The sequence below is a fragment of the Xenia sp. Carnegie-2017 genome, unplaced genomic scaffold (assembly GCF_021976095.1).
Source record: "Xenia sp. Carnegie-2017 unplaced genomic scaffold, XeniaSp_v1 HiC_scaffold_19, whole genome shotgun sequence".
Taxonomy (NCBI): Eukaryota; Metazoa; Cnidaria; class Anthozoa; order Malacalcyonacea; family Xeniidae; genus Xenia; species Xenia sp. Carnegie-2017.
Window position 1 is genome coordinate 7,209,440 of NW_025813481.1, and position 25,797 is coordinate 7,235,236.

Here is a 25,797-nt window from a genome sequence, read left to right on the forward strand (position 1 = left end):
ATGTTTATACGGTACTTCCACTTCGTTAATCAACTTCAATGAACAGGGTATTGTTGCATGTTTGGACACAAATTAAAATGCAAAAATAATTTTATTGGATATTTAAGATGTTACAAAGTCCTAGGATAATGCGTATTTTCTCAAATTTAGTTGATTCTAATTGCACTTTATTCAATTTTCGAAAAACTATTATAACATTTGTAAGTGCTTATACAAAGTAATAATTGACTTTGGAAAATAATCTAATTCAGTATTTTCTGGAAAACTTCATTTTCATCACCCTCTTTCAAAACAGTTACAGGAATCAATGGGTGCTGCGTTTTCATCAAATAATTCTGATAAAGAAAAATAAACATTTAAAATAAAAATTTTCAAGCAAATGTACTTGGGACAACCTTCAATTATATAGATGACTTTTTTTGGATGGAGTTCATTATTTTGCAAAGTGTATTTGTGATCTTACTCGCATGTGCTGCATCTAAAGTGGATTGCAACCTTCGCCAGCAAACTGACTTATATACCTTCTTGCCCAGTGTTTAGGTTATGGGACTCAACATTTGATGAATTGGCAAATTTACGAACCACATAAACAACATTTTGTTTTACTACATTAACCCTTTGACAGATTATGAATAAATGAACAGTAAAAACTTACATGTGCATATGTCAAACCATTCTTTTTCTCGCCCTCACTGGCACCTCTGCCAACCCAAACAAAGAGTTCTTTGCCAGTATCAGCAATAAACACTGCAGCATTCAAATGAAAAATTTTTTAAACTCAGATTATGATAGAAAGAACAAAATGTCCTCACCATCTTCACTTCGCAATTGATCTTTAGGAATACTTCCTTCACTGACAAGGGTCATAGCCAATTTCCCATCTTCGTCACTTAATCTTCAAATATTATAAATTTTCAATAATTGAAAGATATTAAATCAAAATGCTTTGATGCCTCTAAATATGTTACGTATATTTTTTATTACAATAAATGGCTTTTCAACACAAAATATTGAGATTGTAGTCGTGAAGGTGCCCACATACAAAGATGAGGAAATTATTTAAGAGCATAGATGTACTCAATTAAGTCATAACGTCAGCTAAGTTTACCTTGTTACCATAAATAAGTAAGAAATTGATGTGCTCACCTGAGGAGTTTAGGACTGAAACTATCTGAATCATCCTCTTCATCATCCTTGAACAAATAATTAGTTTAAATCAATCTGTAAATCTAATTAACCTAATCTTAATCTTAATTAATCTTAATCTAATCTAATGTGAAATATAATGCTACCTCATCAGCGGGTGGTTCACCATCTTTCAACAGTTCCATTATACGTTCAGTCAGAGGGCCATCTATACCATAATAATTTTTAAGTTAGAAAGTATATTCCATTATCACAGAAATATTCATGTAGCTTCAAAACTAGCAAATGAAGTTCAAATACCAAAAGATTTAACTTTCGGTTTGCCAAAGCGATCACTCTGTAAAAAAATTACAATCAAAATGAAAAACTACAACTGCAAAAAAGTGGTTTATAAAGGCCATAAAAAAACCTTCAATGTTTGTAGGTATTGAACAGCTTTGAACTTTTCATCTTTATTGCAACCTTCTCCATTCCACTAAAAGTAAGAAAACATAAAATTTTTATCTTTATGAACAAAGGGCACAAGTCCCATTTAAATAAGTGTGTGTGTGGGGGGGAATGAATGGTTCAGGGTGCAGTAATAAATGGCCAGCTATCAGCATGAGAAGAGGTGTTAGAAGGGGGCTTGCCCATACCAGCCCCTTCCAGGATTTGCACCTTTGTTATAAATATAGATCCCGGCTCAAAATTAAATTATTTTAAATACCAGTTATGTATTACCTGAATAATTTCAAGTCCATTATCAATAATGAATACATCACCACTGGATTTTTCTAAGACACTTTTGTAAGGTGGCACTTCTTTAATGGTTACTTTTTTCTACATAGATTGCAAAATGAAAGAATTACAGTTAACCATAAAGACCCTGGAGTTTTTTCCTGATTCAATTTTATTTATGATACATTTGTCACAAGGGACATCAGAGGGTTAAGATTCAAGGTGATCCATCATTATCCTTGGGTAAACAACATTCAACATCTACTAACTTTGTCTCCTTTCACTTGAAGGAGTCGCAATTCATACTCCTCGGGCTTCACATGTCTAAAGCCACTCTGAAAACTGAAAAAAAAAACAAGAGAAGATTGAATTGATAAATGTATGTTATTTCAATACAGGAGCACACAATATTGGAATGATGTATGAGGGGAAGGTGTAACACAACCAGTTTTATTCAGCTGTGTATAAAAAATCTATCAACATGATTGATGATAAAAATATTAGTTTGGCTAAAACTGTGAGCTTATATCTATCATTGCAAAAGATAATCCCAGAAAGGAACCTTTTAACTTTTTATGGGAAGTACACCCTGGGTTGATTATTTGCACATATATATATAATCTGAAAAACCTACCCTCCTTTTAACAAAGTGATGTGCTCAAAGTATGATTTGAATAAGTCACTTTCATGATTCATCACTTCACGATGCTGGACAGGCTTGTCATCCAACTAAAGTTAAAAAAACACACACACACAAAAAAAGTAATGCTGATTTATTTCGTAGACAAACATTATTTTCTCCATGTATATTCATTTCATTTCTTACATATGTGTCGACCTCCACAGTCTTGTATGCAGCTGTTCCATACTCGTCTTGGGTTGAATATTGCCCAATCCAAAAATGAACATCATGAAATAATTCCTGTTATGATAAAAAAGAACTTATCAAACATTGAAGCTTGTTCAAACTGATATCTTGCAATGATCACATGAGACATATATGAAAATACTTTAATCATAAACATAACTTACTTCGCTCTCTGGTTTGCGATACGTGTTCAAAACTATGTAGGAATCCCCATTGTAAAATTTTCCATACTCTTCTTTTTGTTCATGAACGACCTACACAATTATTTATGCTCTTTCATGATACATTTTCATAAAAACGTAATTATTTTACTGGTCTTCAAGATGCAAATTTTATTAACATACATATTTTTACAATTTTGTAAGCTGTTCTGCAAGTTTATAAATGTTTATATTCATTCAGCACTTTCTACCATCTTAAAATACCGAAAAGAAACACAAAGATATGGGGAATAATCCTTTCTTTAATAATTGATAGAACAAAGCTCAAAATATTACGATTTTGTGAAAACAAATTTTCAACAATTTGACAGTTAACACTTAACACAAACAATCGGCCGTCGAAACGAGTATGTTTAGCTAGAATTAAAAATTCTTTTCATTTTACTCAATCAACATTATATGAGACTACTGAGTTTGTTTCGTTTCGTAAGTACAAAAATAACAAGAATTATCGACATTCAAGTATCATCTCTTGAACAACAACAAAATATCTAACCAAATAAGGTATCGTCTTCAAACTGACCAATTAAAACGCTGTATGAAGCAGACCAATTTTAGCATAATTACTAAACGGTATGGGGCACACCTACCTTGTATATAATATTAACTCAAAACAACTCAAGTTGGTGTCAGCTTTGACAAACTTATCATTTAAACTATAGAATTAGCGCACCTTAAATTTTCTTATTCTCCATATCTGAATGCCTGGTCGTTCGCCAGCGTTTTTCCAGGCAGGCTCTGTTTTTGCGGAGTCTTTTTTGACCTGAGAAACAAGAACCAGTTTAAACTTAACACCTTGTTGTGCAAAATAACACACAAATAATTTAAATAGGAATGGCAATTTTAATAACACTGTCAAAGAAAAATGTTGAACAATACTTGGAAATTTTAACAAGCGCAACACTGCTAAACCCACCAAATACAAAGTACAATTTACAATATCTAAATACCACGACACTATTATCTTTAATATCCAAGCAAAAATGTAGCAAACGACTTTAAGTTTTTAATTATGTAATATTGAACATCAGAAGCAGACAATCGGTCTAATTTCCAACGAACAGTAATATCATTGAATGAAATAATACAAAATTATCTACTTTTTTATGATGAATTTTGTTCTTTTATGTGGAAATAAGATGGACTGACCGCACACTGCGGCGCAACAGAAAAGTAAACATAAGGATATATTGAGGATGGCGTCTTTGGTGGAGCCATTTGACGAACTAATTGGCGGATACCTTTGATTTAAACTCAAAAGTAAATCAAGGTGAAATCACTAGCATTTGATGGAAAAGTAGAGGATTTTGGTTGTAGTGATCACCAAATCGTCGATTGAAATTCGATAATTATTCAGTAGATTTTCATGGCAATAAATCTCGGTATATCATACCTGTTTCTCTGTGTCTGAGCCAAATAAGGCTAAATTTGAGTCCTTCCAATCATACTTTTTGGCCTTCACGAGTCCTGACATATTCTTCGATGTATTTCCACAGATATTTCTCCAGAATTCTTCGTGACTTCGTTCAAGCTTCTCCGAAGGGCGCTGTCAGTCTGTCTGGACTACTGAACTATATAAAAGCCTGGAGTAAAGGCACACCCCACTAGACAATCACACTACCTACAAGCGTAAAAATAACAAAGTTACCAAGGCAAAGATAAATTTATTGTTTCCACACCTTTCCATAAACGTTCGCTTTAATGTATTGGCATTTTACTCCAAAGTTGAAATAAAAGGTCACTTTGTTTAAATCTACCGACAAATTAACCATAAATAGTTTCACTCTTATCCCTTTTCCCCACGTTAATTTCTAGGACAGAGGCGTTACTCGCATTTCGCGTAAACGACAAACATATTTTTGGTTTCGAATGACGTAAATTGATGACGTACATGATTGTTTAAAGAAATGTTCAACACTCAAAAGCTCCAAATATGCCGGGAAAACTACATTATAAAATATTTAGAAGACTAAGGGAATTTACTGAAGCATCGCATACGATCATATTAAAGCATTAAAATGAAGTAAAGCAATTTGAAAAATGATAATGTACATCAAGCAAAAAAAGCGTAAGGTTCAAGTGAATAGAACGGACATTTGTTGTTTAATTCAAGCTTCATAATGCATAAAATACACAAATTACGTAAATCTTAGGCCCTGATTTCCTAAAGCTATAACAAGTTAGAACAAGATGAGAATTTTCGTTAAATTACTTCGAATCATCAGACAATCAGAATGGGAATTAGAATTCACATTCTAATGAATTAGAATCCATATTCTTATGAATTAGAATCAATATTCTTATGAATTAGAATCAATATTCTTATGAATTAGAATCAATATTCTTATGAATTAGAATCAATATTCTTATGAATTAGAATCAATATTCTTATGAATTAGAATCCATATTCTTATGAATTAGAATCTATAATCGAAAGAATTCAAATTCGAATCATCCATCGCCTCTGTCGAGCAACAGAGTAATGAACAGAAATGGTAATTACATATTAATAAGCCACAAAGACATGAAGTGTTGGTTCCCCGAAAAAACGTTATCAGCTTGTGCATTGCATCGCAAAGTTTTCCTCGTTGCTATCAGGAACACTGACGTATGATAACCAAAAACAAAACCAAGATCTCAACAGCTTTTTGAATGCAGTACGAAACGTATCATTGAATAGCCAATAAATTACAGGGTTGATGGCCGAGTTTGCATGAGACATGAAGAAGCCAAGAAAAAACAAATGAGGAGAAACGCCACATTTTGGTTGAGCGACATACATAATAAATTGAGCAATGAACGATGGCAACCAGCACACGGCAAATGCCAAAACAATTAACACGAGCATTTTTATGACCTTAACGGCAACGGATCTATCTTTTTTCGACTTGGTCAAACAATCTCCAGGCGTCTTGTGTTGCCAAAGAAACCAACTTATGGCCGTATATAAAATTGCTATCACCAATAATGGAAGCATGTACATAAAAACGAAAAGGATGACGGTATATACCTTAGGAGACGACGCTGTGTCAAAGAGTGGACCCCACTCCTCCACGCAGAAGGTCTGGTTAGCCAGAGCACTAATCTTCATAGCATACAAAGTAGGTGACTGTAACAGAACAGCAAAGAGCCAGCATAAACCGATCATAATATTACAGCAACGTTGATCGATGTATTTTTTGTAGGGAAAAATAATGGCGGAGAAGCGGTCAATGGCGATGCAAGTCATCGTAAATATGGAACAAGATACCGATATACCTGCAATAAAACGACGAATTACTCAAAAGAAATTTTTTTAAAACAATACATTCCAAAGAAAATATTGGTGAGATAGATGCACGCAGTGTAACAATTGCACTTCACCCCTGTTGCACTTCCACTCCTTCACCTTCACTTGCACCCAACTCTTCTTCTCCACCTACACGGCACCCAACTCATTCTCCACCCACATTGCACTCCTCTCCACCTACACGGCTGCACTCCACTCTTATTCTCCACCTACACGGTTGCACTCTGGTTGCACCCAACTCTTATTCTCCACCTACACGGCTGCACCCAACTCTTATTCTCCACCTACCCAACTCTTATTCTCCACCTACACTTGCACTTATTCTCCACCTACACGGTTGCACCCAACTCTTATCCACCTACACGGTTGCACCCAACTCTTATTCTCTTCCTACACGGTTCCACCCACGGTTCCTTCCTTCCACCCTCCACCTTCACTTTCCTCCACTTCCATTTCCTTATTCCTCCACCTTCCTTTCTTTTCCCACGGCTGCACACTCACCCACTCCATTCCCCTTCCACCACCACTCTTTCTCCACCTACACGGTTGCACCCAACTCTTATTCTCCACCTACACGGTTGCACCCAACTCTTATTCTCCACCTACACGGTTGCACCCAACTCTTATTCTCCACCTACACGTTGCACCCAACTCTTATTCTCCACCTACACGGTTGCACCCAACTCTTACTCTCCACCTACACGGTTGCACCCAACTCTTATTCTCCACCTACACGGTTGCACCCAACTCTTATTCTCCACCTACACGGTTGCACCCAACTCTTATTCTCCACTTACACGGTTGTACGTAACTCCCCCCCACAAGCTAAAGTGGACAGTCAATATAATGAATTCAATAAGTTTTACTTTCGCGAAAAACTACAACGACATTTTTAGTCATATTTCCAGAAAGTCAACTGGCTCAGATACTGACATACCGTCCCCCTCCACCTTAAAGTGCTTTATTTTAATCTGCATGTATAATATAAGCCAAATGACGTACCTTGAAGAAAGACGAACATCTTACAAGCAACAACACCAAATGGCCATCGGTTTCCTTCATATATCTGATACACGGTAGCCGGCATTGCAGCAACAGTAATGAGAATGTCAGCGACAGACATGTTCACAATTTGAAAGTTCGTAATAGTTCTCAACTTTTTGTTCTTATACACGACAACAATAACCAACAAGTTGCCAAAAAATGCAATAAAGATAACGAAGACGTACGCTAGTGTCTTCACGATCTTCTCTCCATCAGTTGTTTTGTGTGGAGGGGAACAGGATGAATTGAGTATGTTGGACATTTGTGTTGCCGAGAAAAAAGATTGGTTTCTCGTAAAATACGACCCTAAAACAAAAGTGGATATGGTTATCTATACACTGGTAAACATGACTAAGTAGTAAAAAGTAATTTAATGTAAACAGTAAACTTTTCTTGCAAATGCTTTCCTTTCGAGGTTGATGACTTGATGTAAATGGACGAGAGCAACATATTCCAAAAGCTTAAACTGGTCAAACAGTTTTCAAATTTAAAATGTATATGAGATCGTCGTTAATTTACATGATCAACCTTGTCCTCCTTGTGTCATCAAAACCAAACTTTAATTTACACAAAAGCAAACACAAACACTTTATTTATGGCGTTCAATTCAATCGTTGGATAAAACAACAAACCAACTCAAAAACATATTCATCATTCGATAATTAATTTAAGATTTCCCACGATTTGATATCGACGCAGTAAATGATTTTATGATGTGAATAACGTATACTGACTTAATAACTACACACAACACACACTGCATACAACTATATATATAGTGAATGACATAAACACAGATCGCTAAAAAATATCAGGGATAATGCATAGATTTGCATACTGGATATAAGAGCCAAATATATCTACGCGAGTTATACGGATATGTGAATTAAGGCTGATTTCCATTCAGTGCAAATTGTCGCGCGATTGACTTTTTCCGATCACTTTCTTTTCAATTGTAAGCTCTCGACCGGAAGAGTTTTACACTGCTGCATACAATTCAAAAGAAAGTGATCGCAAAAAATCGATCGCGCGACAATTTGCCCTGAATGGAAATCATCCTTTATGTATGAAAAAATATGTCATGTCCTTCCACAGATTATGGGAAAAAATCACAGATGTTGAAAAAATTGAATCTTGTGGCAAAATGCTGAAAAGTAAAAACACGGCAATGGAAACCTACCAATATATATAGCACCTGGTTCATATGAAAATGTCGCATCTCACATTTGCAGAATACACATAAGCAACATTCTAGCCAAAACTATAGATGAACATTCAAAAACTAATGAGAATCGAAAGTTCCTCAAAAAAATATATCAAATACTTAGCAAAGTAGTTAAAACAAAACCTAACTAAATTAAAAATGGCAATGAGCTATACAAACTTGATGGATTTGATGATATTCAGATTGCTCAATTAAGTTAAATCAATCTGGCGAGATTCCACGGTAAAGTAAATTTTAGCCGTTACTTTGAAATTTGAAATACCTCTATAACAATGCCATTGGTTACGAATTTTCTGAAGAGTAAAATCTCACCAATCGTTGTACTGTTGTAAATTACTTTGCCCGACGCTTGTGGATCGACTATTGTTACGTAGTATTGTTAGGTCGACCAATCAGAAGTGGTGTATTAAACGAATATTTAGAAAGTTACGAATGTGTAATTATGTTAGCTAATGGAAAACCAAATTGTAAACAAAGATTTATCAAAGTGCGATCCAATTTATCACAAAAAAATACATAAATGATATCAAAATATGTGGGAGGGAAAACACTTCAATTCGCACTGAAAGTATTGGATTTTAAAGGTTAATCATTTAACTTTTTCACAAATAACTAAACAAAAATTTTAATTTCGCGCATTCTAGAGGTCTGGACACAAGATAATAACGCAATCTTCTGAAGATATTTGCTTATTTTCCAAGGCCATTAGGTTAACAAATCCTTTGGAATACATCTTTAGAGTCTCATTTCCGCGGCACTCACTTCAAAATTACATAAAACAAAGCATAATAATGCAATGATACTTATTATTATCACCAAGATAGCCTCGTTTAGAAACAAATATCGAAATGCAACAAATTCGCTAAAATACAGAAGAGAATAATCCGATAGAAGTTTCTCGTCAATCCTAACCGCATTCACACATATTCAACGCAAAATTTACTCATTCATATCAAGGCAAATTATTTTTTATGCATAACAGCTGAGCACCTGGTTATTCTAGGCCAATTAAATTATCTCATTTTAGGAGCTAAGTATTCAGAAAATTGTTTCCTATAAAATAGAAGTAAATATGAGTCAATTTGCTTCGGCGCTAGAACGTGTTTTGCGCCCTACTACGTCGTTCAATTCGTTTAAGTTGTTGCACTAATATCATCATACACAAATATAAAAAGACTATTGTCTAACGTAACTAACGTAAAATCAAAAAAAACCAAAATATTTTATCAAGAAATACATTTTTTGCACAGGACCGCTAACTACTTTGTGCATTTGTGGCATGAAAAAAGAAACATATTAACTGTTATAAAATTCCAAATAAATCTTTTTATCCATAGTTATTGAACTTTAGAGCAAATCTTTCTTTCCTTTCTCTAAAGCACCAACATGCAACGAAACTAAAGCTAAATTCAAGCAGAAGTAAAGACAGTCGACCAAAAGCTTTATGAACATCATTATTATGACTTGGTATCATGCACCATCAAGAACTACAATTTGTGTTTGTAGCTACATGCATGAACTCAAGCATATGAACTCAAGAAATATTTTACCCTTGTTCAAACAGAACGCAAACTACAACATACAGACACGCACTTTATAAAAACTTTACAAGAGTAGTTTCTACAAAGTTTGATAAAATAAATTCTTTTTCATGAACTTTCTACTTACCAGCACCTTGCATTTGAGAAAGAGTTCTTTAGGTCCTGTCGCCAGATCTTTTTACCTATTAATATAATGACCAATGTATAAATGATTTTTCCACTTTACACTAAACACTTTTTTTGCAGCCATTCTCCTTGAGGTTGATTTAATAATTAAAAGAATTATATTTCGGCGGTTCTTTGACACAATTGTTTCTGGAGATTGAACTCTGCGATACGGGCGCATTGCCTGTAATTATGGGAATCAATTTTAATAAGACATTCGTTTCATAATTGACGCGAAAAAACCAAGCAACAGCATGTTTCTACAAGCAAGAAATACGATGTCTATAGGGGCAGTTCTTTGCCGACAACAAGTAAAAAATTCGCAATTCTTTGTTTTACAATCAAAGGATGCACAAAATGCAAAAAAACGAAAATAACTTGATGTTGACAGGCGCTGCTAATAGGCTATACCTTTTTCTTGCTGAATGAAATGTATTCTTTTTGCATGCATACAAAACATAATTCATGCAAATGAAACATTTATTAGTCGCTGTAAGATGCGCGAATTGATTGATGCGGACAACATTACAATATGACAAAGTAGGATTAGAAGGATGAACTAGGAGTAGATTGACAGATTAAGGATGACATCGACAGATTTAGGTTTTCACGTCTGGTGCACAAGTGTATGCGGAAAAAAGAAAAATCCCACGGAACAACAAAGATGAGCGAGAGCAAGGTACAATGATGATGTTTGATGAAAAAATTGTTCCTCACTCGAGTCCTATTGTAATTGACTTTGATTATAATGGGCTTGTCATGAAATTGTAAAGCACTTTTTCAGGACTTTAGCATACGACACTATTATCTGAATTCGTAACAAAACAAGACGTGTGTGTATATATATAAAACAAAAAATCGTAGCACACCTCAACGAAGCAAGTGCGACAATCGTATGGCGACAATGCGACAAAATTGCGACGATGCGACAATGCAACGAAATTGCGACAATGCAATGCGACGATGCGACAAAATTGCGACAATGCAACGAAATTGCGACAATGCAATGAAATTGCGACGATGCAACAAAATTGCGACGATGCGACGAAATTGCGACGATGCAACGAAATGGCGACAATGCAATGAAATTGCGACGATGCGACGAAATTGCGACGATGCAACGAAATGGCGACAATGCAACGAAATGGCGACAATGCAACGAAATGGCGACAATGCAACGATGCGATAATCCAACGAAATTGCGACGAATTTGACAAACTTGTGATGCGACGAATATGGGATGCAACTGCAATTCCGGTATAATTTCGTTGACATGGCTGAACTGTTTCTTGGTGTTTTATGGCAAATTCCACGTTTTATCCCTCATTCCGTTCCGCTTCAAAATTCCAGATCCCCGTTTCGCTTTCGCGATTTATCTTAACCTCATATAATCCATAAAAAAGGTCAAAGAGCATGAAATGAAAATTCTTTTAGTCGCTCAACTATCTTCACTTGGGTTTGTATTTTGTCAAGAAAAAAACGAAAATCAGTGGAGTCAAAAGGACAATTAAAGAAGGTAAATGGCACTCCAAGTCGATATGTAAAAAGAAGAAATGTGTTGCAGCAACGGTGAAGAATTTTCACAGACGTTTATAAGTAAATCAGATGGGAAAACTGATTAGAAATGGCGTATCTTTAAAGGCACAAAGGTATTTCGCTCATTCTGGGAAATAAATCATAGTTCTAAAAGGCGTTATCAACTTAATCTCAATAACTAAAAACAAAACAACGAACTGAATGGATATAAGCCTGCTGTTCATTATAAATTGTTCTACCGTGCAAGTTTTTCAAAAGCATATCCAAATCGTAACTAATTACCGTTTGCGCAAAATATGCTAATGAAGTTCAAAAAATGCACGGCAACGCAACGAATAATTGTTGATTGTCTGTGTTCTGTGTTTGAGGTGAAATGGCAACTTTATACAGTACACACAAATCTGTGTAACAAAAATATGATTTTTGAATGGAATTGAAAGTACTTGTACCCCTCCCCCCCTTAAAAAATATGCAAGTTTCACATTATCAAAACCTTTGTTTCTACATTACAAACGTTGCAAAATAAAAACGTAGCTGTTGTGTTTCCATTGTAGCGAAAACGTCAACACGTGTTTCAATTTGTATCGTTATAAGGATTCAATAACATGAATTAACAACATGACACTAAATTCCCGTATATAGTCATTCATATACGTAACCAGGATTCGGGAAAATTAATCGGAGGTAAAGATAAAAAAAAACACATGTTCGTCTCGGCAATTTTTTCCGCTGAAAATATTTCAGCCAAATAAACTGCAGATAACATGACGACTACGGCCAAAAGTATCCAAACGAGTTGGCCTATAGCCTTGAAGATAAAAAGTATTTTGATAGTTACAAGAGTCGTTTAGATTGACAAAACCACCGAAAAGGAAACAACGCAGTCATGATTTTGCAAACACATGAATGTACTTTAGGTTTAAATGCATGACGGAGTAATTGCGTCGAAAGGTTTGCGAATATAATAGCAAAAAAGTGTGTCGACAGATTGTTCAATCAAAAAATTGCGGTGCCATTTGGCAATAAAATAACGCAAATTCACCAAACAACTTAATAAAAACCTCGTGTGCTGTAGCGTGAACGCCCGGGAGGTCGGGTTAAAACTTTAATTTCGGTAAAAGCTTAAAAGGGTCATAACACAACTATTCAAAGTCAAGTTAATGTTGATGACTGCTTTGTCGCATGGACGTGTTTGTCTCGGACTGCAAAATTTTTTGTAAACTCGAATCTTCAGAAATCTCATCGGAGTTGAACTACTTCAAACGTATCATCGGAGAATTGAATATTCATTTAAAACTAAGGTAATATTTCAATGCAGACTTTTTCACGGTGAAATATAGTTTATTTAGCGAGCAAAAAAACAGATTCAAACAACAAATACATGTTTATATATGCAGTGATCAAAGATAAACTACGATGACAAAGTCGACGATTTTACGCGTTTGATTAATTGTCACAATATGTCGCGCTGATAATCAGCTGTTTAAAATAATTTCTTCATTTTTGTTGGAAAATCGTCAAGCCATGGTAGGGAAACCGTTTATTATCATCAGTCAACTTGATCATTCTAAAACCACTTACAGTCCATTATAAAATAGCACATAAAGACATAATGTTTCAATAGAGCAATTAATCGCTTTTTGTTGTGCATTATGCACTTATAGTACAGAAAATTTATGCAACAGGGAAATTATAGCAAACAACCGTTTAGTAGGCGTTATCAGGCAAACACATCTCAAAAAGCTGTTACATTTATCTATTTTTTTCTTCAGCGGCTATACGTCAAATAGTATTAAACTAAAACTACATCGTGAAAACAACATGTTGTAAAGTAATTATGGGTGAGCAACCATAAACGATGAAAAAAAAACACAGAGAAAATCGATAAAAACTACAATCATAATCAACAGAACATACAAATACAACAGACGTCGCAACCGAAACTTCATTTCTCTACAAACCAGATAAGAATTTTTAAATCACATTTTTAATTCGAGGCAGATGAAAACATTAATTCAAATAAAATGCTGGAATCGATTTGCTTGGGTTATTATTTTTATTATCATTATTTGCCAACAGCTATACAAAGCGTGTGTTTAGATACTCGCAGTACTGAAAAAAATCCAACAGTATAGCCTAGCTGTTTATATTTTTTCGCGCATCGGCCCACATGATAAAGGTGAAATTTTAATCAAAAGGGCGTGTTTTAGAGAGAAATAACTGGATTTTAGTAAAAAGGCGTAATTTTATGGCAAAAAACTAGATTTTAGTGCAAAGGCGAGAATTTCGTGCTAAAGACGAGAGGATAGATTATCAATCTTTTTGTATTTCATTCGAAAAAAAATTAAGAAATTATGGAAAAAAAGCGTCAACTGTATTATCAAATGACGAAGCGATATAACATGAGTTCTAAAAGCATTTTTTATCCAGTATAAAATCATGCAGATTATCCAATTAAAAACTTTCATTAAATGTAATTCTTTCTACAGGAATTCGGTCTACGGCGGACCGTAATGTTTACAAATTTAATAAAATGCTTGTCTAATGGAAGGAACTATTCTACTCTTGTTGACTTCATTCAATCCTAATTTTGCAACAACATTATTTCCGGAAAACAAATTAAAAAAAAATTAATGCCCCTTTCACGCAAGCGAATCGCCAATCCGCGACGCGAATTCATTTGCAAAGCGATAAGAAATTATGTTCCTATTTATGCACGAAGTCAGACACATAATTACCAAAGTAAACGGATTGAGTCGTGAGCAAACACCTAAAAGATTAAAAGACTGACTTGCCGGTCTAAAGTTGCGTTCGTAAATTGTTGCCAATGAATTTGCGAGTCGTCAGAGTATAAAGTGATAAGAACTTGAAATACTTGAAAAAAGGTAAGCACTAAACAATGAATAAAGTGAGTGAAATTATGATGTACCATCATAGAAGAAAATGACAACGAGTGACATGAAAAAATAAAAAGGGCGAAATAATGACTCAGTAATATCGTAATGATGTTGATCGCTTGACGTAGCTTCATTGCTGTCATTAAACGTTTACAAAAATCTACACATCTCTATATAGTTGTCGAAAAATATTTGCAAAATTTACAACATGCTCGACAATTGTTTGTGACCAAAGAAGTTCTACATATCAAGATTTCTAATCATGTCGCTAGTATATAATTATTGTATTCTGAAGTAGGTCCGCACCGAGAGTAAATTCCTATGAGGTTACAAATTTTTTAAAAAATTTTTCGTATAACGTTTTACGCACATACAAAAAAATGAACCTTACCTCCTGAAGTGATACTAATTTCATAAAAACCACAGGGGGGCAAGATACACTCACTTGCTAAAATGGATTGAGATCTATTAAGTGATCTATTAAGTGAAATCTACCCTCCCCCCCCCCAACGACCACACCAGATAACGACAAGTTAAAATTCACAGAATTTTGAACAAATCTTGAACTCGCATGCCACCAATCACTTTCTTGCACATATATTCTTCGAAATATAGAGCGAAGAAGTCATAAAGTCTAATTGCCATGTATTATTCATTCTAATTCCGTTGCAACATCAATAGTGCGTCAAAAGTTACTGAATTATTAACGCAGTAAGCGAGCAACAAATTGAATGACAAACACTTACAAATAAACAATACACAGAATTGACAATACTTGTATGTTACAGTTCATAACGTATGCGCAGATGTGATGTTTTTTTTGCGTCGCACCATCCTGTAGTAATAGCAGCGGCGAATATATTATTGGTATTTTATTGATAAAAAGTTATTTCATCAAAGTAAACAACTCAACACATAAACGCAAACATTTAAATTCTCAATGGGATTTTTGTTAATCACATATTTCACAAAGACAGACCGAAACAAATCATTGAGAAGAAACAGTAGAGGAACCGGAGAGATGACAAGCATGTAGCTACAATGACTTCTTTTATGAACAAAATGAAGGGATGTCATGATACTGTTCCTTAACTTTGCCTGCTTTCATTAACTGATTTAAATCAAACATTTTTTTGATATATGGCCTGCCAAAAACGCCGATAAGATTATCTTGCAATTTGCTGCAGCTATGACAGACCGTTTGCAAACTAAAATCGGGGAAGTTCAAAATGCGCTTCGATTATCAGCAAATTTAATATGCTCTTTGCACCAAAATCGTTAATAAAAAATTTCTAAAAATAATAGAAAAGTAGCTTCTACTTACAATAACAAAGGAACCATTTTGTAATCCGTTGGCCGAAGAACAGACGAAACGATCTTCTACGACATCTTATAGTCGATGAAAACTTCATGTTGGATCTGGACAAATAGATAAGAAATCAATATTAACAAGTAAAATATTTGTGTTCAATATGAAAACAGTCATATCTTGCAATGCTTGGCCAGGACAACTATATTTGCAAGAATAACAACGGAAACCAATAGCGACAAAAGGAGTCTGTTCTATACATATACATACAGTGGCTAAAGAGAGGTGAAGACTGTTTGTATTTGGAAAAAGATTGATTGCATTTGGGAAAGCTATTTGTTTTAAAGAGCAAATAAAATTGATCGGAGTCGACACAAATCGACCGAGTCTCTAAAATAAGCGAAAAATCTAAAAAATACACAATGGTTCTTGCTGTGCTATGTATATAAATGGCAGCCTATAACGCGTTCTTCAAAAAGTACTAACTTAGAAAAAAACAAAACAAAGAATATACAAGAACAATTCGCTTCTAGATAAACTCCATATAGTTGTTTTTAAGGACGACTTGGTTGATCCACTGTAAGAATAGTCATAAGCCTTTGAGAACCACAAGCAAAAATCTGTTGTTGTTTTAAGAACTGTTACTTTAATCCTTCATAAGGCAGCCGAATAGCAGCACAATGCATTCAAAGATATAGCAACCACAGTGTAAAGTAGACAAGAAAATTCTTTTTGCAGCGACGCTAATTGCAAATAAACTTGAGCCAGCGCTCGCAGAAGCTTGAGACAAGCGATCGATCAAAGGGTTGTACTACCCTAGCATGCTATATCATCATTAACTCTCTACAAGTGGTAATGGTTGCCATAAGCTTCGTCAAACAAACAAGTAGGGGGTATAAAATCTTTATATAAACTAAACAAATGATAGTTTATCATGATCACAATACCATGTTTACATAAATTTCCGAAATATAATCCCCCCTACTCTCTGAAAGGTGACCACTCGAAGGGACACATAAATTGGAGTCATCGATAAAACGACATACATTAATCTATCGAGGGCAACCATTTATCACAGACGTACAGGCTTTATAGACGTACAGGCTTCGTATTTCCATCACTCTAGACGAGGTAGGAAAAAATTCGATCTTTGCATGTTCTATTTTATTATTAATTAAAACCAACGACAAGTCACTCTCGGCAGTAGTTCTAAAAAGTTTTGAAGATGCTTCAGTAGTACATTCAGAAGATTGGGAATAGTTCACAGATGATTCGATTTAAGCTAAAGATTTAACTGCACAATACATTATTACTATATGCATGGTACGACAGATCCGTGTAATCGTTTATCGTCAAACATCAGGCTACAAACGTAGACAGTTGTCGGGGAAATGAACTCAAAGTCATAAATCTATGGAGCAAGCAGAAGGGGAAAATTCGCTTCCTGCAAAAACAGAGATAAGGCAGAACAAGGCGTGCTGCATGCATAAAGAGATTATGAAATATGCATGTTTTTAGTTGTCATACACGCCGGCTGCCAAAATTGATTAAGCTGTCCTCATTCCTGTAAAGTACATGCTCCATCGTGTCCACGAGAATGCATTCGTTTCCTCAAATAGCCCGTGTTGGCTTTCACCGTTAATGTACGTGACGTGTTAACAGTTGATTGATATGGACTCGCTGCTTTACATTCATTGGCAAAAATGAACGACTTGAGGCGTGACTGTAAAGGAATTGGACAACACCATGATGACAACGTTTTCTTCACGTTTCTCATCGCAGTAGCCAGAAGTAGACGATAGCAAACGAGCAGCATGGCACAGCAGCAATTTCTCTGCTGTAAAACCTGACGACAGCACCTGCAAGTGATCATCACCAACTAATAATTCAAAAATATCGACATGATGAGATGCAACCTAATGACCTGATTCGCATATAAAGCAAACCTGAGCATTAACTGGGAGTACGACGAGTCTCGTTCGCTCGAAGATTCCTTCGCGAGTTTTACAAGAAAGCCCTTACGACCACCAGGATAGAGAGTGCGGTGGAATAAACTTACAGGAAAGTACATACACAAGTTGAAGCGTGATCAAGACACGGAGTTGCAGAAAGCAATCCATCCGCACGTGTATGTATACGAGAAATGATTACATTCTGAAAAGAATTGCTGTAAGAACAACCTTCAATAATGCTCTACATTAAATCACTCATCAATCATCTGGAACCAAGTTTTAAGAATTCAACTTCAAGTCATAACTCAAGGAAATATTGAACATACATTTGTCCTACCGATATATCCATATATGAATCTAAACAAATAAGAATCAAAACATGTATAGCATAATTTCCTGTGTTTATGTTATGTCCATGATTGCTATGACTTAATTAAATGTTTGTACAAATAGCAAACATTCCTATATTACCTATTTAAATCATTTCAATGGGTTAGCGTCAAATGAAGAAATATAGATTAATAAGTAAATATATACCTACGAGAACAGGCCTGTTAAACGCACAAAGAAAATATCGCTGCTTCATTTAAAGATTATCAAATATCATTTTACGTACACGTTAAGATTTTGTAATAAGTGAATATATATACAAATGATACGGGGGCATTCATTTCAGTTTGACATAGAGAGATCACAAACGATCGATGAAGATGTCATATGTGTTACTTCACGATCGTAGTCATTGCTGAGAAATTTACAAGTTTTAAAACAGTCTTCTTTTCTTCTTTCTTCTAGATGTAAAGATATCCGAAACGCAACTGTATACTTCATTAAGATTCACATCGACACTGAACTGAACAGAAGAAAACTACTTAATGGAAATCACTTCGATAATTCTACGAAAGGGACAGAAATAACGACTACCTGCCATAACAGGACACTATCGAAACAGAACAAAGCCTTTCAAGGTGAAGAGTGTAAGAGTTTTCTCTTCCAGAATAGAAGAAACGACACTACAAGTACAATTCCGCTAAGGTCTGTACGATAATGATGAACTTAACAAACATTACAAATTGTACTTCAAGTTGTACACAAACCGTGGAATCATCGACAGAGAAAATAATGCGTTACGTCATATGCGTATCATTGGTAATAATTATCGTTATTTCCCTCGTTGGTAATGCAATGGTATGTATAGCTTTCAAACTCAATGCCCATTTACGGACCATATCGAATTGGTTCATTTTGAGTTTAGCAATCAGTGATCTCCTGACGACTATATTGGTAATGCCTTGGGATTTGGACGCTATCTTAAAGAAAGGCCATTGGCCGTACGGGAAAACATTGTGTAAAATCTACACAACCGGTTACCTCATCTCAGCTCCGGCTTCCACTCTGAACCTCCTGGCGGTGAGTATAGACCGATTTAGGATGATACGCGATCCATTCACGTACAGAAGGCAGACTACACCATTTCGTGTATTTATTGTGATCATTTGTATATGGACGTATTCTATAATCATTGCTTTTCTACCAATCATGGGTTGGAACGATTCCGAACCTAGGCTCAAGGATAACTTATGTGAGTTTGACATAACATGGCGCTATTCCATTATGGTGTCTTTTTTTAATTTCGTCATTCCACCGTTGATAATGACCGTTACATATTTCAAAATTTACCGAATCGCCAAGGGTCATATACAAAGAATTCACAGACTGGAGAGCGTTACTTTGAACGGCAAAATAGACTTGAAGGAATCGATCAATTTGGATTGTCGAAAACATCAACTGCAGGATCATGTATCCAAGATAGTCTGATAACTGATCTCAAAGAAGAAACAGTCAACACAATGGAGACAAACGATGAATTGTTCATGCAGGATAAGATCGATACTAAATCCAACGCAAAAATGCTTTCCCCGGACAACGGTAAACATGGCAGCAACACGAACCCAGAAATTCGAAGTCGAAACAAGAAGAGAAAACGTAAATCTCGATCGTTTTCATTTATAAACGGCAACTCGTTGTTACGAAAAAACGTCAAGGCCGCAAAATCCCTCGCAATAATTGTTGGTGCGTTTTTTATATGTTGGTATCCTTTCACCATCATGAGTATGGTACTAAACGCTTGTCAACGCTCTAACGTAACGTGCGTTATGCCACCGATGTATGTGGAACAGTTGCTTCTTGCGTTTGGTTTCCTCAACAGCGCACTAAACCCGTTTCTTTACGCGTTTCATAATAAAGAGTTCAAAAAGACTTACAAACGCATGTTCAAGGTGCAATTTAGCCAAAGTGTTCAACAATGATGATATACCAGTCCCAGCATCAACATTTTGTAGCCGTTAAAAACATTCTTATATCAACAAAAGAACTTAGGATACCTTCTGTAAAACGACCGACAATATAAATCTCTACATGACGTACTACTTGCTTGAAAGAATCCGCATTATTTAACTGAACTAAAGAATCGTGAACTGCAAGCAAGCGCACTGTTTCACAAAAAAAACAATGATGGTTTATCCCTCGTGCAACCAGTTAATAACCACAGAGATTTCTGTTACATGCAAAATTGCCAAGTTGAAAATAGTCATAACACGACAATCCATATTTTAAACTGAAGATGATGCTCTTGTTTACACACTTTAAGTTTGAAAACCTAATTTTAGTTAGTTGTCCGTGGATAACCGTGGCACAGAATAATGATTATAATTCTTATTCTGTGACCGTGGTTGGACGATAAAAAAACAAGCAAATAAGCCATTAAAAAAAACAAGATGTTTCTAAATATTATTGATAGTAATAATAAATATTATGAAAGATTTTAAAGTTCCACAGTGGCATCATAGCGAAATGCTGATTGTGACCCAATGGTCACACAAGGCATTTGAGAATCATAACTATTTCTAATGAGACACTAAAACAAAATATCACACGTCATGATGACGAGTCAAACACTATTGACGTCATTAACTTTCATTTCATGCTTGAGTAAAATATTTATATAAGGAAGTATATATAACCCGGTTTTAACGAGTATTTTATTGTAAATATCATTGAACTATAAATAACAATTGTATGTTTACATTACGTGTGAAGCAGGCTAGATTATATCTATATTATACTATATCTTCAAAAGTGCGAGTTCTACTTATATGCATGCAATTATAATACTTAAGTTGTATTTTACTGAAATACTATGTAAAAAAACTTATTTAATCCCTTTTAGATCAAAAAAGCACCATTGAGAAAAGTAGCTCAAGTTGCGATAGAAGCTTTTGATAAAAAGCTTTCAAAACGACATAGCATACCATAACAAAGTAAATGGTTTGAACCCGGGAGTATCGTTACATGTTTGTAGATGTAGATCGTCCAGGTTGGTATAGTCCTGAGAAGGACTGTTTTTGTTGTTGTTGACTGACGTTTCGACAACCTTAGCGGTAGTCATCTTCAGAGTCAAAAATTTTATTCCATTTTGACTCTGAAGATGACTACCGCTAAGGTTGTCGAAACGTCAGTCAACAACAAAAACAACAGTCCTTCTCAGGACTACACTAACCTGGACGTTCTACATCTACAAACATGTATAGCATACCATGTAACTAGTAACTTACTGGTTCAGAGAGCCAATTATGATGGTAGATATTCGACATCAGTGATGAAGATGATTGCATCGACGTGAATGAAAGAAAACATACAACTCGATGTTCGCTATAGGTATAAATAGAAAAAATGGTGTCAATTTATAACAAGATGGGATAACTACACATATACAAGTAAATGATTCACGCTGCACTAAAAAAGCTGGACGAAAAATTAAACCTAAAATTTTAACAACACATCGGTAAAAGAAAACAACAAAATTCGCTGCGTGAAACAAGAAAAGGTTATTTGACACTAAAAAACCTTGAAATCCACATTTCGAAAGAAATACATAGTAATAAACCAAGTGTTCTGACAAAAAAATACACCATGGAATAATATGTATAAAAATTTTTCATGCCAGTCGAAAGTTCGGCATTTTCAAGGAGAAAAAAAATTTGAAACCCATAACCTTCAAACGTCGATTGACTGTGAGGTCATATCTTCATCTTGTAAGACCGGTACAGCAAGAAATATAACGAGCTTGTAAATCTTGCAGAGAGAATGTTGTACAATCAAAAACACCGGCACAAAGCAAAAGTTTATTGTGTGAAGACATTACAGCGAGACACTAAGGAGCGTTTAAAATACGTTGCAATTTTCGCCGTTCGCAAATGGCCAATTCAAAAGAAAAGATCTCGCCAGATTCGAAGCAAGCATGGTTAATGTTGGCCATCATAGCGTTCTCAGTATTCTCAAACAGCGGCTTACAACTGTCGTTCGGGACTATCTTGGGAGCTTTAGTAAATGAATTCGGCGAATCCAAAAGCAAGACAGGTAACTTGACTTGTCTATTTGGTACACACTAAGTAAATCTAAATAATCGAGCGCGTATTTGCGCTTTGTTTGAATCTCGTAAAGATTCGTAAGAACAAATCCAACGACGCATAGGAAGTAAAATTTCAACAAACCGATAATTTACGATTCATTGCAAGTGTATAAATCATTAGGCTAGAGATGGCGACTTTATATTTTGTAATTTCTACAAAGACGTCAGCAAACTCGGCAAAATAATGGGGTTCTTCAAGGGTGTAATTCTCAGATTACAATCTATCATTCTTTGCGTAGCTTAGTTAAGTAACGCGTACAATTTAAGGTGCGTGATATACTGCGCTTCGAAATGTGTACGAAAGTATGGGTATGTTATTCAAAATTTCATTAAAAAATAACGAGTTTCGGTGAAGCTATTTCTCTAACTAAAACCTTCGGGAACAAATGCTGAAAAAAACCATCTCGATTGATCAACCGCTGCTTAATGATATTGTGTTATATTGTAATCTTTGGAAATCAGCATAAAACCGCAGTAAACAGAGCACTTCAACCATAAATCCCCGTCATCTTAATTTAACACAAAAACACAAGTTTTTCACTTCAAATCCTCTTCGCAAAAATGACAAAGATAACATCTAACGCAATTGATTTTCGACAAAACAAACACGAAAGAGAAGCATTTCTCGTTTAACTGGTATTTGATTTAAAACACAGCAACAACAGCTGACGGGGTGGTAAAAACTTTATGAAATTTATTTTAAGCAAATTGTGCTCGAAAATCTCCTCTCAACAAAACGACTTTTTTAGAAAACATTATGAAAGACAACGAACTTTTTCATCGACACGTTTTCTAAATTGTATAAATGCCAAAAAACGTGTATCATCCTATAAAAACTAGACATTTTTTTGTAATCGTGATTCTTGAATTAAAACTGATCCAAGAATACGAACGTAAAACACGTCATAAAATAATTACGGTCCAACCCTTTCCGTACAAGTTTGTCACGGGATCTCGTTATGAGAAATACCTGTAACTCGCTTGATGGCAAAGAAAGCTAAACTTAAATTCAGGTTTAAAATAAGCAAAATGAACCGCGAAGAAATTGTATAAAAACACGGCCAGAAGCCCCACAGTAAAATTATTTCATCTTGAATTTACGTTGAAACAAAAAAATAGCGCAAAAAATAAATTCCATTGTCTGATGTAACAAAATCATGTAATATACAAAGCCGGCTAACATTTTCGCAAATTATGCAAATTTAAAGATACATAACTCTGACGTTATATCATCAATTTAACTAAACGCAGCGACAAATTCCTACGCAGAGCTTAGGAACGCATTATCCATTGTGTTGAAATGAGCAAGTGGCTTAACAGCACTAAGGTCAGGTTCAGATCACATCACGTAATATTTTTCAATTGTTTTATACTCAGCATGGGTGGGAACATTGGTGTCATTCTTCAGCATGGCCCTATCTCCCGTCACAATCCTTTTGGCCAATCGACATGGCATACATGTCACACAGTTTCTTGGTGGTGTATTCCTGACAGTTGGAGCAGTGACCACATCAATGATGAATACCATTAATTACATGTACTTAACTTATGGTGTTTTACTTGGTATCAGTGGGGCACTAATCTATGCACCAGCCTTTGCTACAATACCAGAACTGTTTACAAAATACGTCTCCATAGCAACAGGCCTAACCTCCGCAGGTTCTATGATTGGATTGATATTCTTCTCCTCGATACTTCCCATGCTCCTTGAGGAGTTTGGTTGGAACAAAGCATTGTGGTGCGTGGCAGGATTTGGACCATTGATAAGTGCCACTGCACTTATTCTTTCACGCAATATAATTACAACACGAGATGCTTGCGAAGAGAAAAAAGAGAAAGTAGACTTGGAAGTACAAGTGCCATGGTGGAAAAGTGTGAAGAAGAAAGCCTATGTTCTATTTACCATTTCTTCAGTGTTGTTTGCATTAGTTGAGCTAGTTCCTATTTTTATTATGGTAGGTAGACATGTTTTTTATTGCCTTAAGTCAAGCAAAAGTGACTCTTAAGATTTAATATCAAAAATTTCTTACTTTCTAGCCAATCTGTGCAACTGAATCAGGAATACCTTTGGCAAAAACAAACTGGCTAAATATAGCATATGGCTTTGGCAGTCTTATGGGACGTATCATCTCAGGACCAATAACTCAACCATTATTTCGACGTGACAAAAGCAAATACTTGTACCTTACTTGCCTGATCCTTTACAGTCTTTTCTCTTTTGTTGTATCCATGACTATCAAGTTTGAATACTTATTATCCTATATGATTGTTGTTGGTCTTATCAATGGGGTTATGGCGGGTCTTTTCTTCCTCGTGACACTTGAAGTAGTTGGCTTTCAGAGTTATGCCACGACTTGTGGACTGAATCTAGCAGTTTGTGGATTGGCATATACAATAGGTGCCCCACTAGCAGGTACGATAAATACATCCAATAGATTACAATACCAAATTGCATGACATGAACTTGATACATTTTTGAAACATTAAAGTTTGTGATAGCAGTTATCATATAAATTTTAGGTATTCTTTATGAAAGTTTCAATAGCATTCAGTGTTTGCTTTTGGCTGTTGCTGGAACAACATTGCTTTCTGGAATATTTGCCGCACTAACACCATATGTAACACCACATGGCACCTACAAACTTCATCAAAGTGACTATGATTTCTGGCGTGTGTATTGTAACAGCCCAAACATTAAAAAGAGAAGTCCAAGACAAGATAGAGCATTCACAATTGCCTCATTGGCAGATGAATTTCATGCCCAAGACAACCTCGCATATCAACCAGAAACATTATCAGAGTCTAAACATACTTCAAACTCAGTTTCAGTGCAATCAGCAGGGTGATGGTCTATTACAAATTGAAGAGCATCGTTGTATTAAACGCATACGACAGTTTCTACAAGACGTTCGTGGTTATGTATTTATATAAATGTACAGAGACTTTATGGAAGGCTTTATTTATTTTATAAATAACAAAGACGACGTTTTTAAGTCAAGCCATAAAAAAATAATAGAATTTTAAATTTCAACATTCATGCAAGGTGTGTTTATTGCTGACAACTTAGCCTTTTCAATCAACGAGCACAACGCATTAAAACATTCTTTATAAAAAAAAGGACAGGCTTGCTGGGCTTTGATATTTTTGAAAAGAAGTTTCCCGCCTGAAAAATCTACAATTGCGTAAGTATTGGAAATTGTAAGGACACTTACTAACACCATTTGAGGGTAGATAACTAACCTGAACTCGTAGCACAGATCCACATCTTCATCTCGACGAATTTCTTAGCAAACTTGCTTTTTTGCTCGTCGCCAAATAAGAAAACAAAACGACAACTCCACAGCTACACGCGAACATCTAAAATTAATCACGTACTCGACTTTTGTAGAGTACGCATGCGCTACTTCCAACATCAA

General features: G+C 35.3%; 4 protein-coding genes across 6 annotated transcripts; 2 read left to right on the forward strand and 2 right to left on the reverse strand.

The window, feature by feature from the left end:
- Window positions 1–72: 72 nt before the first annotated feature.
- Window positions 73–4,519, reverse strand: LOC124438442 (gelsolin-like protein 2). The gene is made up of 14 exons (XM_046988577.1): window positions 4,346–4,519; window positions 3,626–3,715; window positions 2,896–2,985; window positions 2,690–2,785; window positions 2,498–2,592; window positions 2,133–2,205; window positions 1,867–1,965; window positions 1,556–1,621; window positions 1,447–1,483; window positions 1,293–1,354; window positions 1,147–1,193; window positions 813–895; window positions 656–747; window positions 73–335 (listed from the first exon to the last, which is right to left on the reverse strand). The coding sequence occupies exons 1-14, from the start codon at window positions 4,424–4,426 to the stop codon at window positions 243–245; spliced, it is 1,104 nt and encodes a 367-aa protein (XP_046844533.1). The 5' UTR covers window positions 4,427–4,519; the 3' UTR covers window positions 73–242.
- On the reverse strand, window positions 4,344–21,748 carry LOC124438445 (orexin receptor type 2-like). Of its 3 annotated transcripts, none has more exons than XM_046988580.1 (7): window positions 21,525–21,718; window positions 15,974–16,068; window positions 15,041–15,097; window positions 10,179–10,233; window positions 7,244–7,591; window positions 5,963–6,210; window positions 4,344–4,523 (listed from the first exon to the last, which is right to left on the reverse strand). In XM_046988580.1, exons 4-7 carry the CDS (start codon window positions 10,189–10,191, stop codon window positions 4,479–4,481), a joined length of 654 nt encoding a protein of 217 aa, XP_046844536.1. In that variant the 5' UTR covers window positions 10,192–10,233; window positions 15,041–15,097; window positions 15,974–16,068; window positions 21,525–21,718; the 3' UTR covers window positions 4,344–4,478. The 3 variants fall into 3 exon arrangements, with proteins under 3 accessions (XP_046844536.1, XP_046844538.1, XP_046844537.1); XM_046988582.1 differs by having other exon boundaries at window positions 4,408–4,573; window positions 21,525–21,748; XM_046988581.1 differs by lacking the exon at window positions 4,344–4,523 and adding an exon at window positions 5,823–5,907 and having other exon boundaries at window positions 21,525–21,748.
- On the forward strand, window positions 17,563–21,048 carry LOC124439381 (D(1) dopamine receptor-like). Its single transcript, XM_046989605.1, has 3 exons — window positions 17,563–18,086; window positions 18,706–19,722; window positions 19,767–21,048. The coding sequence occupies exons 2-3, from the start codon at window positions 18,958–18,960 to the stop codon at window positions 20,217–20,219; spliced, it is 1,218 nt and encodes a 405-aa protein (XP_046845561.1). The 5' UTR covers window positions 17,563–18,086; window positions 18,706–18,957; the 3' UTR covers window positions 20,220–21,048.
- A 282-nt stretch (window positions 21,749–22,030) lies between the features above and the next one.
- LOC124438441 (monocarboxylate transporter 3-like) lies at window positions 22,031–25,412 on the forward strand. The gene is made up of 4 exons (XM_046988576.1): window positions 22,031–22,329; window positions 23,759–24,336; window positions 24,419–24,794; window positions 24,902–25,412. Exons 1-4 carry the CDS (start codon window positions 22,167–22,169, stop codon window positions 25,225–25,227), a joined length of 1,443 nt encoding a protein of 480 aa, XP_046844532.1. The 5' UTR covers window positions 22,031–22,166; the 3' UTR covers window positions 25,228–25,412.
- Window positions 25,413–25,797: the final 385 nt, after the last annotated feature.